The sequence below is a fragment of the Macaca fascicularis genome, chromosome 3, assembly GCF_037993035.2.
Source record: "Macaca fascicularis isolate 582-1 chromosome 3, T2T-MFA8v1.1".
Taxonomy (NCBI): Eukaryota; Metazoa; Chordata; class Mammalia; order Primates; family Cercopithecidae; genus Macaca; species Macaca fascicularis.
The window spans coordinates 103,409,328-103,425,585 of NC_088377.1; the positions used below are offsets into that span (position 1 = coordinate 103,409,328).

General features: G+C 33.6%; 1 protein-coding gene across 3 annotated transcripts in view; it reads left to right on the forward strand.

Moving 5' to 3' along the window:
* Positions 1-16,258, forward strand: part of SKAP2 (src kinase associated phosphoprotein 2) — a 200,593-nt gene that overhangs the window by 8,882 nt on the left and 175,453 nt on the right. For all 3 annotated transcript variants that reach the window (XM_005549938.5, XM_015447613.4, XM_065542181.2), the window contains exons 2-4: positions 762-867; positions 1,489-1,514; positions 11,866-11,973. In XM_005549938.5, coding sequence (XP_005549995.1) covers positions 762-867; positions 1,489-1,514; positions 11,866-11,973 — 240 coding nt within the window. The remainder of the gene's footprint in view (positions 1-761; positions 868-1,488; positions 1,515-11,865; positions 11,974-16,258) is intronic.

The window sequence follows — 16,258 nt, forward strand, 5'->3', positions numbered from 1 at the left end:
AAATTAAAAAAACAGAGGCTATGAGGGAATGTTACATAAAGCCATAGAAATCTTATTTCTTGGTAACTATATTTTTATGTAGTGCAATAATTTATGTTTGTACTTCTTCCTTAAGAAGTATCTCAGGTGGTAAACCACGGCAAGAAGCAAGAGCTCACAAAACTACACAGCTGGTTATCTTTTTTATTTGAGGGTAGTCAGAATGAGTGGGTAGGTAGGAAGGAGGAGGGCTTGATTTGGGAATCTTGGCTAGAAAATTGGATTTTCTTTTTCCTTTAAAGCATTACATGTTGGATATACCTGAAAATTGATTATTCTGGGGAAAACAGACCCTTGCCAGAGACATTAGCTTATATTGATACAATGTATGAATGACGTTTTCACACCGGAACTTACAAAATACTAGAAAAGGATATTAACACATGCATAAAAACTTGGTGCTTGCTTCCATATAAAAGAATTGGCACGATAGTTTATTAAAACTTGTGTGCTTCTTTCCTGTTTAATGATGCCAAACATCCAAATAGTATTTGCTGTGGTAAGCATAAATACAACATACACATTTTATTAGCTAAGTGGTGATCAGATTTGTTCAACTTAGTATTTGAAACATACTTCAACTGTTACGCTTTGGAATGATAAATATAACAAATTGTACAGGTATTAACGCTTATGTGTAGAAACAATCATTGTCCTATTTATCTTCACGAAACCTTTATTTCTTATAATTTGTATCCTGTTTCTTACATTGCGTGGTTTAGATGTTGAAACATTTGTAGCAGACACACTGAAAGGAGAAAATTTATCCAAGAAAGCAAAGGAAAAGAGAGAATCCCTTATTAAGAAGATAAAAGATGTAAAGTCTGTGTAAGTCACTTACCTTTTCTTTACTGATTTCTTACATAGAAGCAGTTTTGTAACTAACATTTTAATAAGAAATCGATTATTATGGAGTTAAATTTTTAATGTTCTAATTTGATTGGTGTTAAGTATTTTTAAAGGGCAAAAAATAGATTTCCACTATATAGTTTTTAAACACAGATATGCTTATAATGCCCTTCTTGATTATGTATTTTTCTGAGCATTCCAGCAGAATTCAACTGTTTATTTTGATTATCTGAGGGTATATTTGGTTTAAATGATAAGACAAAGGTAAATTGAGGATTTTAATATACAGAAAATACCTCAGACACTGAAGAAAGATAATCCTTTTAATTGTTACTACTTTAAATGAATAAATGTAATATATTTACATGTCATAGATATTAAGATATGTCCTCATTTTACTACTGTACTTAGATCTTTAAAAATTATTTAAAATTTTTAAGCATTTTGGAATTGTCATTTCAGGACAGGAATTAGTTTTTTCTAATGTATATCTAGGTGTGTATTTTTAATATAGATTTTGGATTTTAATTATTGTTACTGATTAGACCTTGTTTTGATTTTTCAACCTCATTTAAAAATATAATGTTCTTTATTTTGTAGCTATCTTCAGGAATTTCAAGACAAAGGTAAGTTTTTATGTTTGGCAAACTTGAAAGTTTTTTTTTCCTCTGTGGAGATTTCAATAGGATAATCTAACACGTACTGAAATTTGATAGCTGGAATCAAAATTTAAATTTCTATAATGTGTACTTAGACCTTCAAGATGAGAGTGCTAGCTCCCCCTGCTGAGAAGAAAATTAAACAGTATATCCAGAATTTACTCTGCACAGTCTTCCAACGCAGAAATCTTATGCACTTAACATTCTTAGGTTTTGTGTTTCTTAGAGTACATTGTGGCAGAAATTTGTCAGGAAAGGTGAAAACCTCCAATTACATGTGGAATAACTTGGTGAAGCAGAGGTGAGATATTAACCCACTGCCATTTATCACTGCAGAGATTATTTTATAGTGGTAGGAGAAGGGCCTGTGGCTGAGTGCTCACAGGTAGTGTTTTTGAAGGACGTTTTGAAAACAGTATAAATTTTTGTTTGAGAACAAACAATAAAATCTTTTTCAAGTGAAAGTTTTTATTTTCCTTGTGGTTATTTTGATATGAATACATAGGGGCCATAGACATTTTTTAAAGAAGGGAATTCAGTTTCATTTTTTTGGAAATATGTGAGAATGCTGATAACCTGATTGTCTCCCTCTAGATTTGAGAGACAGCTGCTTAGCAGACTGAAAAACAGATCAGGAAAGGTATAGGAACTTCCTACTACTTTATATATTCAATTCTTTAAGGGAAACTGGGTGTGGCCCTTACTTCCGTGGTACTTATTCATGGGTTATGATGTACAGCTTGTGGATACTGGTTTGAGGGTCACAATATAAAGTTAGTTAACCTCCATAGAGCTAGGTTCCGGATTTGAGGAAGACACACAGGGTGGCATCTTCTAACCAAAGCTAACAGATCCCAGAGTAAATCATATTTGTGCCAACTGATAAGTGGGAAGGTGGTAACAGTTTCAATAAACAAAGTAGTTAACCAGACAAACCTAAAATCAATTAAAAGGAAGTCACAGTTTATTTTCACATTAGATCATCAAGATTGGTATGATTGAAGGGAATGAGAAGAGATTTTTTTTTCATATTAAGATTTTTAACACTTAAATAAAGAAATGAGCAGGAAACTATTACCTGCAAGTACCCACTTTTTTTGTGCTCTGCAAGAAATCCTAATCTATGGGTTTAATTCTGCTGCATTTTGTTTAGATGAATGTAGAAATGAATTTATGCATTTTAATTATGATATATAGTATACTTCATGGAAGAATATTAGATACCAGATTCTGCCTCTCTTAAAAGGCATATTCCAGTGATTATTGAACTTGCATTGTGCTTTGTGGTTTAATTATTTGTGCATTTAAAATTTTTAAGCTGAAAAAGCATGATATGAAGCAATTGTGTAATTGCATATGGATCAGTAATAGTGTAGAAACTTTTCCTTTGGTATTTTGTTTTAGAATTCGTTCAGGTGTGTGGGTATTAAAATTACATTACTGAGATACATTCTTTGTCTCTAAAGAGAATGGAAATTTATATAGTATTTGATAGAAATTGAAAAATGAGCATAAAATAGGAGTTCAAAAAGCATAGAATTTAGGGATTGCTCATAATCATTTTCCTCTCGATAAGTCATTTGTAGTTCAATACTGCTGTATTGACTTAAATAATTATGAAGAATGCCTGTTTAAAAGTAAGCCTGTAGATGAATTAGGTGTATACCTTGGAGAAATTGAGCTGAGTACTTTTATGCCATTGTATACTCAAAGTATATTCAGCTTTGTTCTAAAAAGACTATTCCTGTACTTTGTTAGGCATAGTAAAGGGTACAGACCTAATAGTTGCAAAGTAATTATTCAAGATATAGTACATCTCTTTTTAAAAATAGGAATTTATTTTCAGGTCTCTACATTGAGTAAATTCAATTCTAAATATGCTTTGGGAGTGTTGCCTTTTCTCCACCTTGCGTTTTCCCCTTGAGGTTTTGGATTATCTTTATACAAGGAGGTCTGGGCAGAATTCCTTTTGGCTGTTTTCCGTCCTTTCTCTTCCCTCTTGTCTCTCTCTCTCTCTGTCAATGTAGGGTCACATTGTGAACATAACCTTTTTCCTCCTTTCTACCTTTACACCCTTATTTTATTTACATATATGTGTATATATATTTTAAATGACAGTTAAGTATCATTTTGATGTCACTATTGGGGGGAAAAAAAGGACCAGGTAGAGAGTTCTTAAATAAAAAGAGTTAATGCAGATTTATTCATATTTAATAAGTTATTAATTTCTCTAATGCACACAGATGTGTATCATCCTTCCTTACTTCCCTCACAAATCCTTCCCTTCTACTCTATATAATCTCCCATCTTGAGATTTAACAATACAGATTTTACAGTTTGAGGTATTTCTTTTTTTTTTTTTTTTAAGACAGGGTCTCACTCTGCCTCCCAGGCTGGAGTGCAGTGGCACCATCTTGGCTCAGTGCAACCTCCGCCTTCCAGGCTCAAGTGATCCTTCCACCTCAGCCTCTGGAGTAGATGGAGCTATAGGCACTTGCCTACATGCCCAGCTAATTTTTTTTTTTTTTTTTTTGTAAAAATGGGGTTTTGTCATGTGTCACAGGCTGTTTTCTAGTTCCTTGGCTCAAGAGGTCAGCTGCCTCAGCCTCCCAAAGTGCTGGATTACAGGCGTGAGCCACCATGCCTGGCTGTCGATTCTTAAAATTTAAAATTAATTGAGTTGATATGGTAGTTGAAACACTAGGCTGCATAGATCTTAGGATTTTTTTTTGATATTTCCATTTTTTTGGGTGAGAATAGTTTACATTGGTAGAAACTCATTTTATTACAGTGGTTTCTAGTTATTGAAGCTTGTGTATTAAGCTAATGTTTCAATTGTTTATATTAATTTCCATAGAAAGCTATTGTTTTACAACCTTCTTTTTCATTTAATTTATTAAAATTCTTCTTTTATCCTTATATGTGCAAGTCTTGATTCCTCTGTTGAAGAGATCTGACCGACTGCATCTTTAGAATAATTATCAGCTGATTTTCTAAATTCCTTAATTTTACTTGTACTTAGGAAAGATTTGAATCTAATCAGCTAGAACACTTCTTGCTGAGTCTAGTCCTTGTTATTCATTTGAAATATTGCTGGTTTTATCTAGAACAGATAGTTCCTTTTTATATCCTTCAAAGTATTGTATGTAACAGAATAACCTAGTTTCTTTTTTCTTTTCTTTTTCCTTTTTTTTTTTTCTTTTTTTTGAGATAGGATCTCACTCTGTCATCCAGGCTGGAGTGGAGTGGTGTGATCATGACTCACTGCAGCCTCAGCCTCCCTCAGCTCCTTTGGGAGGCTAAGGTGATTCTTTTTCCATCTTAGCCTCCTGAGTAGCTGGGACTGTAGGTACGCTGCCTGTGTATTGTATTTTTTTGTAGAGATGAGTTTTCGCCACGTTGCCCAGGCTGGTCTTGAACTTCTGGGCTCAAGAGATCCACCCGCCTTGGCCTCCCAAAGTGCTGGGACTTACAGGCATGAGTCACCGTGCTCGGCCAACAGAAGAACCTAGTTTCTAACCTTAGTGTTTTACTTGCAATATTGCCTCATACTATAAAGTATCCTCCGGAATTTAGGCTTCATGCACTGGAATTATGCTATGTGATTATTTCAGCATTGTTCTCTATCACATAACAAGGTCATAGGTCTCTTAATGTGACTTGAAATAATTATTTTTGCAATGAGAATATATTACTATTTAGTAAATACTGTTATGGACTATTAACTAGAATTTTCTAATGCTGTATATGTTAAGTACATGATAAAAAAATTTTGCCTGTAGTTGTGTCTTGATCATGTATTAGTCTCGGTTTTCTCCAAAGATGATTTAGGTGTGATTGCTTTCTTTATAGACTGATTTACTGAAATAAGATAATGTGAAAGTAGATAGTAGGTGTTTAATAAATATTATTGTGTACTTTCAGATTCAACTTTATTTGTCAAGAAGATTTAATTTAATCTTGATTCATAAATTTGGTTTTCAAACAATTTGGGGGAAAATTATCAATTATTAAAAGAAGGGTGTATTTATTAGCATTACTCAAATATTTCATGAGACTTTTTTTTCAAATTTGTAAAATGTTAGTGTCTACAGTTTTGTTTTGTTTGTGTTTTTTTTTTTTTTGAGATGGACTCTCACTCTGTCGCGCCCTGGCTGGAGTGCAGTGGCACGATCTCTGCTCGCTGCAACCTCTACCTCCTGGGTTCAAGCGATTCTCCTGCCTCAACCTCCCGAGTAGCTGGGATTATAGGCGTCCACCTCCATGCCCGGCTAATTTTTTGTATTTTTAGGAGAGACAGAGTTTCACCATGTTGGTCAGGCTGGTCTCGAACTCCTGACCTCAGGTAATCTTCCCACCTTGGCCTCCCAAAGTGCTGGGGTTACAGGCGTGGGCCACCGTGCCCGGCCTGGTGTCTACAGTTTTGAAAAAGGGGAATATATTGCTTCAGGTGCTACAGCTAAAAAGTCTCATTTTCTCCTTTAAAATCTTTTTGCTCTAATTGTCAAAAAAAAAAAAAAAAAAAAGATTTTGCCTTAGTATTTTATTGATATTGTAAAATATGCGTAGATTTACTTAGAAAGCAGTTTCCTTTCACCTTCTCGCTCATACTATTTCTTAAGTTTATTAATGGACTAAGAATAGCAGAATAAGAATAGCAGAAAAGTCTGAAGTTTGGATGATGTTTAATTTCCTTTTTTTACCGTTCCTAACATAGTATGTTTTCTGTTGAATGATAACTCCACAATGAAATCTGAGGAAATAATTCACAGCTTTTTCCTTCTATCACCTACCCCCACCATTGGCCTTGTACAAATGTCTCAAGCATGTTTGAAATGACGGGACCTATAGTAGTAGAGTATATTTCACAGGCAGTGCTTGAAAAATGGTATTCTTATTTTAAAGCTCTGCGCCAGTTTCGTGCCAGAAGTTGTCTTCAGTATTTGCATGCTGTAAATTAGCCCTCCTACTGTAGAAGAATTACGAGGAGAATCTTCTTTTCAGTGACTTATATCCTTCAAAGCCTTAAGAATGAAACTTCCCTGAAGCAATGACAAGTTAAATGCTTGATTATGTAAATTTAGTTATATATTATTACTTGAAATATTAGTTTAGACAAGTGAACTAAGTAGAGAATTAGAAATTAATTTATTTTCACTAGAGTAATTTTTCCCCCTGTTTGTCTTTCAGTAAGAAAGAATGGTTATCACTCAGATTTTAGGTACAGGTTTAATAGTATCCCTTATCCAAAGTTCTTGGGACCAGAAGTGTTTCAGATTTTGGATTTTGGGACATTTGCATATATATAATGAGATATCTTGAGGATGGAACCTAAGCATAGACACTAAATTCATTTATGTTTCATATACACCTTGTAATTTTGTGCATGAACTAAAGTTTGTGAACATTGAACCATCAGAAAGCAAAGATGTTAGGCATAGAATTTTCCACTTGTGTTGTCATGTTGACAAAAAGTTTTGGATTTTGGAACATTTTGGAGTTCTGTTGATTTAGGGATGTTCAACCTGTATATTACTTCATTTCCTGTTTACCTGATTGTGTTTAAAATAGGACTGTTCTGAAAAAACAAGCAACAAATTGGGTAAATCAGCTTCAATGATTGTAGAGATTATGACTATTCAGTTGTTGTTGGGCTACATCTCTAGGCATTTGGGAAAATGTTAATTGATAATGAACCATGTTAAAAAGAATGGCTAATAGTAATTTGATCCCAGCTAGTATAAATTTAAAAATGTTTTCAGAAAAATATGCTGCTGTAGTATGATTAAACCTTGAGTTTGTTGCAATGTTTGTTACTACTGAAATTATAGGAAGGTAAGTCTTGGATCATTGTCTTTTATTCTGTTAAATTTGTATCGTTAATTAAACTTTTGAAAGTTGTGGGATAAATCAAATGCTTTTCTTTTTTTTTTTTTTTTTTTGAGACGGAGTCTCGCTCTGTCGCCCAGGCTGGAGTGCAGTGGCCGGATCTCAGCTCACTGCAAGCTCCGCCTCCCGGGTTCACGCCATTCTCCTGCCTCAGCCTCCCGAGTAGCTGGGACTACAGGCGCCCGCCACCTCGCCCGGCTAGTTTTTTGTAGTTTTAGTAGAGACGGGGTTTCACTGTGTTCACCAGGATGGTCTCGATCTCCTGACCTCGTGATCCACCCGTCTCGGCCTCCCAAAGTGCTGGGATTACAGGCTTGAGCCACCGCGCCCGGCCAATCAAATGCTTTTCTAGGGAAACAAGAAACAGTATTAATGAGCAACAACCCCATAATTATCCTTGTGAGTACATAACAGGGACACATTCATGTCTTTTCTTTGCGCAATAACTTTTACAAAGAAGTATTTTTAAACTGATCATTAATTTTATGACCACAGAAATGAGATGTAAAATTTATGCTATTGTCAGTGGCACAGGCTTACAGCACCACTGACATTGTGTGTGATTGTAATAGAATGGCTGCCAACTAATGATTCTGTAGACATTTCATTTGAGTGTGCTTTTCTTTTAGATGTGTGATTAGGCTGTAATGCTTTCACTTATGTCTGTAAATTGTATTGGATATGTTTACCTGATGCCTGTTGTTGATTTGGAGTTTAGTTTTGTATTACATAAGTGCAAGTTGAACTTTTTTTTTTTTAAATTTGTAGAAGTCTTTGCAGGTTTGACTACAAATACTCAGCCCTAGGGAGGAAAAATGCTTTGCACTACTCAACAGCGACCCCTGTGTTCAGTTAAAACTCCTTATAAGACAGCAGCTTTTACTCTTTATTGGGTTGAAAAAAAACTAGAGGGGAGGAAAAGGGATGGACCATCACTGGAACAATAGTAAGATGAAGAAGACCATCTTGAAAAATGATGTGTCCTTTCAACTATATGCAGGTTAAAAAGGGGCTATCCCTGTATATATAACGTATAGATTCTTTGCTTTCTGAGTTAATTCAAAGGATTATGGGGAGAAAAAAAAATAAGGAAGAAATGAAGCCAGTAGCAGTACTTAGTTCATTTTATCTTAGGTAAATATAAACATCACACTGATTTTTTTTTTTTTTTTTTAAATACTAGCAGTAAACTGCAATTCTTAGATTGGGTAAGTTGAAGACAATTTCATTTTAATATATCACCCCAAAGCATTTTATTTTTATTTTGATTTTTTGAGATGGAGTCTCACTCTGTTGCCCAGGCTGGAGTGCAGTGGCATAATCTTGGCCCACTGCAGTGGCACGATCTTGGCTCACCGCCTCCCGGATTCAAGCAGTTCTCCCTGCCTCAGCCTCCTGAGTAGCTGGGATTACGGGTGTCTGCCATCATGCCCGGCTAATTTTTGTATATTTAGTGGAGGCAAGTTTTGCCATGTTGGCCAGGCTGGTCTTGAACTCCTGAGCTCAAGTGATCCACCTGCCTTGGCCTCACACAGTCTTGGGATTACAGGTGAGAGCCACCACACCCAGCCTATTTTTTTAATAAAAACAAAACCATAACTTTCTATAAAAGTCAAAACCATGACTTTAATAAAAACCAATCCATGAAAGGCTAACAGGTCTTTCACCTTTTAGTGATCAATTTGTGTAGAATAAATACTCTGAACTCATATTAGATATTGTTGAGTTTATAGCTTTAGTAATGAACTTTTGATATGTATGTATATATTTATACATATTGAATAACGAATGGTGTTTGCATTTGTGTGTATGTATGTGTATATAAATGCGTATATACACATATATACATACACATATTAATGGATATTCTCAAAGGATAATAAACTACTTCTAATTTTAAAAACTAAGTTTTAATTTTTTCTGTTTACTTCCACACAAAATTTAATATAATTTAAGCCTGAACATCTGAATTTTTTTTCAAAATCTTTGCTATTATTATTTGGTTTTACTGTTCTTTTTAAATAGTCATAATAGCAAAATACGCCACATGCTAAGTGCTAGTGATGTTTTTGAAGTATCCTAATACGTTTTTTTGCAGCAAGATTTTTTGTGTGAGATAGGAAATATTCTTAGAAAATTCATACCACAAAAATTCTTAACTTCATTAAGAATGTAAAGATACCCTAACAACTAAGAGTAACTGAGAATTTCTTGATCCCTACTGCTACGTATTCCATGAACTGTCATAACATGATCAAAACATTTTTACTAGCACTTTATGAAGTTCCTTCCTACCTTATATTTGAATTCAGAGCACTCTTCTTTTGTTAAAAAAATTTTTTTTTAGAGATGGGGTCTTGGTCTGTTGCCCAGGTTGGAATGCAGTGGTGCAGTTATAGCTCACTGCAGCCTCAAACTCCTGGGCTCAAGCGGTCCTCTTACCTCAGCCTCTCACAAATGTGACTACAGGTACAGGCCACCACACCTGGCTAATTGTTTTTATTTTTATTTTTATTTGTTTTTGAGATGGAGTCTTGCTCTGTTGCCCAGGCTGGAGTGCAGTGGCGTGATCTCGGCTCACTGCAAGCTCCACCTCCCGGGTTCACGCCTTTCTCCTGCCTCAGCCTCCTGAGTAACTGGGACTACAGGCGCCCGCCACCACGCCTGGCTAATTTTTTGGTATTTTTAGTAGAGACTGGGTTTCACTGTGTTAGCCAGGATGTTCTCGATCTCCTGACCTTGTGATCTGCCCGCCTCGGCCTCCTACAGTACTGGGTTTACAAGCGTGAGCCACCGCGCCCGGCCTGTTTTTATTTTTATTTAGAGGTGTGGTCTTGCTATGTTGCCCAGCCTGGTGTCTAATTCCTGGCCACAAGTGACCCTCTGGCCTCAAGCATGCTGAGTAGCTGAGATTACAGGCGTGAGCACTGCCACCAGCCTAGCACTTCTTTTCATAAGAGAAATATCGTAAGGGATCACTGAGTGTTCTGAAAAGGACTTTGAATATCTCGAAAGAGAAAGAAATTAAGTTCCAAAGAATGAGTAGTATTTATGTGTTCCTTATAATTTTAACTGTGGGAGTAACATCACCGTATTTACTGTACCTAGTAGTGGAATCCCTAAGAATGACAATATAGCCATCTCTATGTTCTGCCCTTGTCGTCTTAATGAGAGATGTCTCTGTGATGACAATTGCTCATGAAGTGGCAAAACTATAAGGAAATAGAGAGGAATATGTATTTAAAAAAAATTATTTGGACAGTGTTGTCTTGAAAGAGGCTATTTTCTCTACCAGAAATGTGGTAACAAGTAGGGTGACACCCATCAAATGGTTGTCAGAGGACACAGATACCGTTTTGGAGAGACAAGTAGCTTTAATCTGGATCTGCCAGGAACTGTGGTTCAAAAGTAATACTGTAGCTACTCTGCAGTTCCAATGGGGATTTTCCTTGTGCTTTTTGGGTAATCCCTGAGGTGGCTGTTTTTCTGTCATGTGACTTGAATTCAACAGTCAAATAATATGGAATTAAGCATACATTTTTCTTTGTTGTGAAATCTGGGTGAGAAATGAACGCTTATGTGTAACTGGGCTAGCAAATATTTGTGTTTTTAAAAAAAATTATTTTAAATGATTACATGGAAAAAATTGAAACCACAAGATCTTGTGGAGATTAATTAGCCTAAAATAGAAAAATCAATCAAAAAATCGACCAACCAACCTAGGATTTGAAAATCAAGTAGGAAACTGGCCAGAACATTAAAAAATAACAACATACCATTGAATGAAACTGAAAGTATATAGTTTGTAAATTACCCTTACTTGAATTTCAAAAGATTATGAAAATTTTAAAGCAGTTTTTTCTATAAAAGATTTGTGGTCTGGAAAATGCAACGGATTGTTTTTAATCCTCTCTAATCCTGTTATTTTAATGAAAATACAAAATATTCATATAGCTTCAAATTATTAGTTTCTCATCATAATTTTTCAAATTATTGAGTAGGTAAATGGAATTACTTGTATTGTGTTTTCTGTTGTGCTTCCTGGGTTTTGTTGTTGTTGTTGTTATTGTTATTTTGGTTTTGCTTGTTTGTTTGGATATACACTACACTCTGTTTTACCCTGTTTCTACTTTTTGGATTCTTCTTTGTAGAGATCATCATAAGTTTGGACTGTATTCTTTTGTGTCAATAATAAGCAATTGTATAATGACCTTCAAAAACTCTTACTATATCTAGGTTACAATGGCTATAAACTAAAGTAAGACCTGTTTTTACCTAGTTTTAAAAGTTTTCTTTGTTTTTCTATGACAATGACTCAATTTAGTAGTAAGTAAAATTTACCTCTTCTAACAAAGTAACATTAGCATTAAGTAACATTGCTTTAAATGGCTAAAGTATAAAAGGCATTTCTCTGATTTTTTTTTAACAGGTGATGCAGAAGATGGGGAAGAATATGATGACCCTTTTGCTGGGCCTCCAGACACTATTTCATTAGCCTCAGAACGATACGATAAAGACGATGAAACCCCCTCTGATGGTATGTGACATTTTCCCACATAACTGTGACACTCACACAAAACAATGCTATGTATATAGGTGGTAGTTTTATGAGAAAGCAGATGAACATAGAGGCTTCGGTTAACTTACCTTTACCAAAACCTTCTAAGGAACAGAAGAGCTCTCTCTAGTGGTTCTAGTAAGGTTTTCCTAAGTATGTAATGGCTTTTCTTGAAAATGTTCTTTACTAAAATTTTTGAGAGAGTGCCTGTATCATCATATGAATATTATTAGTAACAGTTTGTTAGTTAATTTAATATTATCAGATTCTTGCTTAATTTTATTGTGCTACTTAAAGGCTTATTGTATTATTTATTTTATAAATAATAAAAAAGATTTTTGATCTATTTTTTTCTGAAAACTTTATACAAAATGAGTTAATACAATATTAAGTTAATTTTCTGACATAGCCTCTTCACATTGAGACAGGTTTTTATAAAATGCTTCTTTTAATACACATTTTCATTTTTATGATTGTCACTTAAAAGTGCCCCATATTATGCAGTAATATTGCAGTGTTTGTTGACTGAATTAGTAATAAATTTATCTCTTAGTAATTTCTAAAAGCTATTGAATGTTGCCAAAGTTATGAAACTTGTTTTTAGTGTAGTATGTACTTTCTCTGTTATAGCCATTGAGTATGTCTCCATTATAGAAACCTTATAAGGGTAATATATAGTTATAAATTAAGACTGTGTATCGATAAATTAGTCATGCATGTTAATTTGTAGCACTCAAAGTTTCACATAGACATAGAAATGAATAATACCTTCTGCCACTATGTGACGATCAAACTGTGCAGTTCCATCTCTAAATACAATTGCTGAATGAAAATATGCTTCCTGCAACAGAACACTTCACATTTTATGTGATCCAGATTATTCCCTTTGGAAACATAAATTGCTTTTATGAGGTATAAAATTATGTCTATTGCAGAACGGGGATAAGTCAAGTACATGCATAAGTGATAAACATTCTAACCACTGATTCAGTACAAAACAATCTTTTTTTATATCCAGAACTTTGTACAAAGTGTAGCAATAATAGTCATATCTATTTTATGTTGAATGTTATGCTTTGGCAAACATTTAATTTCTTTTTTTAAAGGGAGGGATTTTTTTTTGCTGTTATATTCACTTTCTATTTTTTAAAGAGATAATAATTTCTTTTCTCTTCACCAAAACCTCATCTTCAAAAAGCATTTCTACTAGAAAATGTTTTATAATTAAATAAATAATATTTTCAGGCAAAACAATGAATTGTTATTTAAGTGGTACTATTTTTCAGACGCATTGCAATTGCGTTATTTCTCTGTAAAATGCTGGTGTATATAAATATGTGTGTGTATACACACAAACACAGACAGAATATTTATACTAAGAGAGACATACGCAGAATATATTCATAGACTGTATGTACATAGTTTCTTAAAATAGCGTAAATATTTTGATATTCAGGGGAGTGCTATGTGTATTCTTGAAAAATTTGCAACCTAAAAAGAAATTCAACAATTAAATATCTATGAGAGCCAGAAATCCTCTAGTAGCTTGTTAGAAAAAATAAATTATTATTAAATTATAGTGCATTTACATTATTGTGTTTTCTTTTTAAGAGTAAATAATTTATCATATATTTTTATAACCAAATATTCAGGAAATACACTAAAAGATTTGTTAAAAGGTTGTTTTATTGATTTTAAATATTATTTAATAATATTTATATGTAACATCAAATTTTTTGTTAATAGTGCCTACTCTTTAGTGTTTAAGCAATTCTTGAGTAGATTAAAACTAACCTGTAGTATTACTCATTTTTGATATATAAATAATACTATTTTTGATACTTTCACATTTTCTTCTAAGAATATCATTATTAAAATTCATTTTTAAACTACTACTTGGACATTTAATATTCACTGTAAAATATCATCTCAATGTATCAGTCTTTCTCCCTTCAACATAGATTTTGTGTGTGTTCTCTTTCCTTTGATGAATAAATTTCCTTCATCATGTGACCTCAGTCTAATAATGTGTTAATTCTAAAAAAGATAATGCATTTAATGATAAGCATAACCAAATTAGCACAGGTCACCAAACGGCCTTTTGTCAAATCAGATTGTTGTTTTGTCCTTTTGACTTTTACCTTATGGTAGGCACTAACAAAGTATCTGAACTTTGATGGGCTATAAACTCTAAACATGATATGTATTTTTCATAATGCTAATGTAATTTTCAAGGTACCAAAAAGGTCAAACCTGCACATCTCTATGTGCATTCTAAGTCTGTCTTTTGCTTTAATATTTCTTTTTCTCTGTTCCTGTGGTTCAAAAGTTCACTCAGTTCCCAAATGGCCACCTAATTTTCCAGTTATTCCCTCAAGCCATATGTGTTTTGATTTCTTTATGGTTTATTAGGTACTGTAGGAAAGTAGCATAAGTTATATCTTCTAATGAAATTCAAGCACACTTCAGTGATGCTTCGACTTGATTGCTAGTAGCAATTAAATCACAGCCAAGAAGAATAATGTATAATCTCACAAGGTCCAGGCACCATATAGAAATCGAATGGGGATGAAAACAGCAAAAAGAAAGTTTCCAAACCCTGCCAGGTATGTTGTTTTCAGCCTGCCTTTTTTTTTTTTTTTTTTTTTTTTTTTATTGGCCAACTGCCTGATTGATAGCAAAATCATAACTTGCTGCATGCTAACAGGCAGAGTTCACTTGTAGGTTATTGTGAGCTGATAAAGGGTTAGATGCAGTTTTGATTTTCGCATTGGACCTTGGTACACCAGATTAATGGAATTTCAATGAGAGACTAGAGTAGCCACAGCTTTGTCAGAGAAACAGATGGAGATTCTATAGTCATGTCTACTCATTAATACTAGTTGCCTGAAAGGTATGCTGCTTCTCTATACAAAAGAGTTGATATAATTGATTTTTGAGTTGTACATTGGAAAAAAGTACCTTATTGATGACTAGAATTGTAACATAGATGGTGACAGATTTTTGTATAGCTCGTAGCATAAAAATATTGTACTTTGTAAATTTTTGTTTTCCCTCTTTGGAAATGCTTCTTATGTTTTATATTTTTTGAGAAGAACTGCATTTTGAGACCAATAGCAAAAAAAGAGAGAATGACATGCCAAATTACCTTTTTAGGAAAAAGAATAAGAATCTATATTTTATTTATAAATGATTGCATGACTGCTGTTAGAGTTTAATTTTGATATTCTATTTAGAAGAAAGTATACTTATTAGGAGTTTCATTTTATTAGTTTATGCTTGATTTTTTTCTGGAAAACAAAAAAATCATAATAGTTTCTAGACTATTGTATATCACCGTTAGAAGTTTTATGCTATCATGTGGCCGGATATATTGGAGTGTCAATATAAATGGTGCATGTCAGTAATCAGATAAAGTTAGAGATAATGAGATTTACAACCTTAAAGAATATCCCTTTCTGTACACGTTAAAATGCTTAGGCACTAAGGTGAGTAGATACAGAGTAGACTTTAGACACTATATAATTACTTGGGTTTCCATTTTTCTATTCTGAAATCATTTTTCATTCATTTTTGTCATTTGTGAAAGAAAGCTTCTAACTATATAGCACTGTGGAAAGTCCCTAAGGTAAGGTTTTGAAAGGGTTCAGTGAGCTAGAAGACATATATTGGCTTTGCCCGTCAATGATAGGTCGAAGGATCCCAATAGATGTTTGTTACAAATCTGATTCAGTCCTAGACCATAATCACTTTGTGGATAAAAATCTGGAACCTCTAGGGTATGAATACAGGTAGGCTAAAATGAAGCTGAAAATATAAAACAGTCATTTATTGTCCTGGTGTCTTTCTAACTAAAAATTTCTGAATAAACTAGGTTACTGAAAGGCTGTGGGCATTTCAAGGACATAGGTTTGTATGAAGAAATTTTTTTTAGGAATGAAACTATTTTTTAAATCTCAGGGATTAAGAAAAAGGCTGAACTGTTTTTTATCATAATTTATAATATTAAAAAGATTTTTTGGTATACCTTTCTTTACAAAAATCCAATGAACAAAAATTTGGATTAATAAAGCATATAAATCATTTTTTCCAACAGATTTCTTTAGAAAGATTGTCTCCAGGATGCCTATAAATAATTAGCTCTTAGAAAGTGTCTAAAACAGGCTTAGATATAAACCTATCCATGTGCACACACATAAATTTAATGTACCAAACTTTTGAGGAAGTCTTTTTGTGTGTAAAATTAGGTGTAGCACTAATCAGT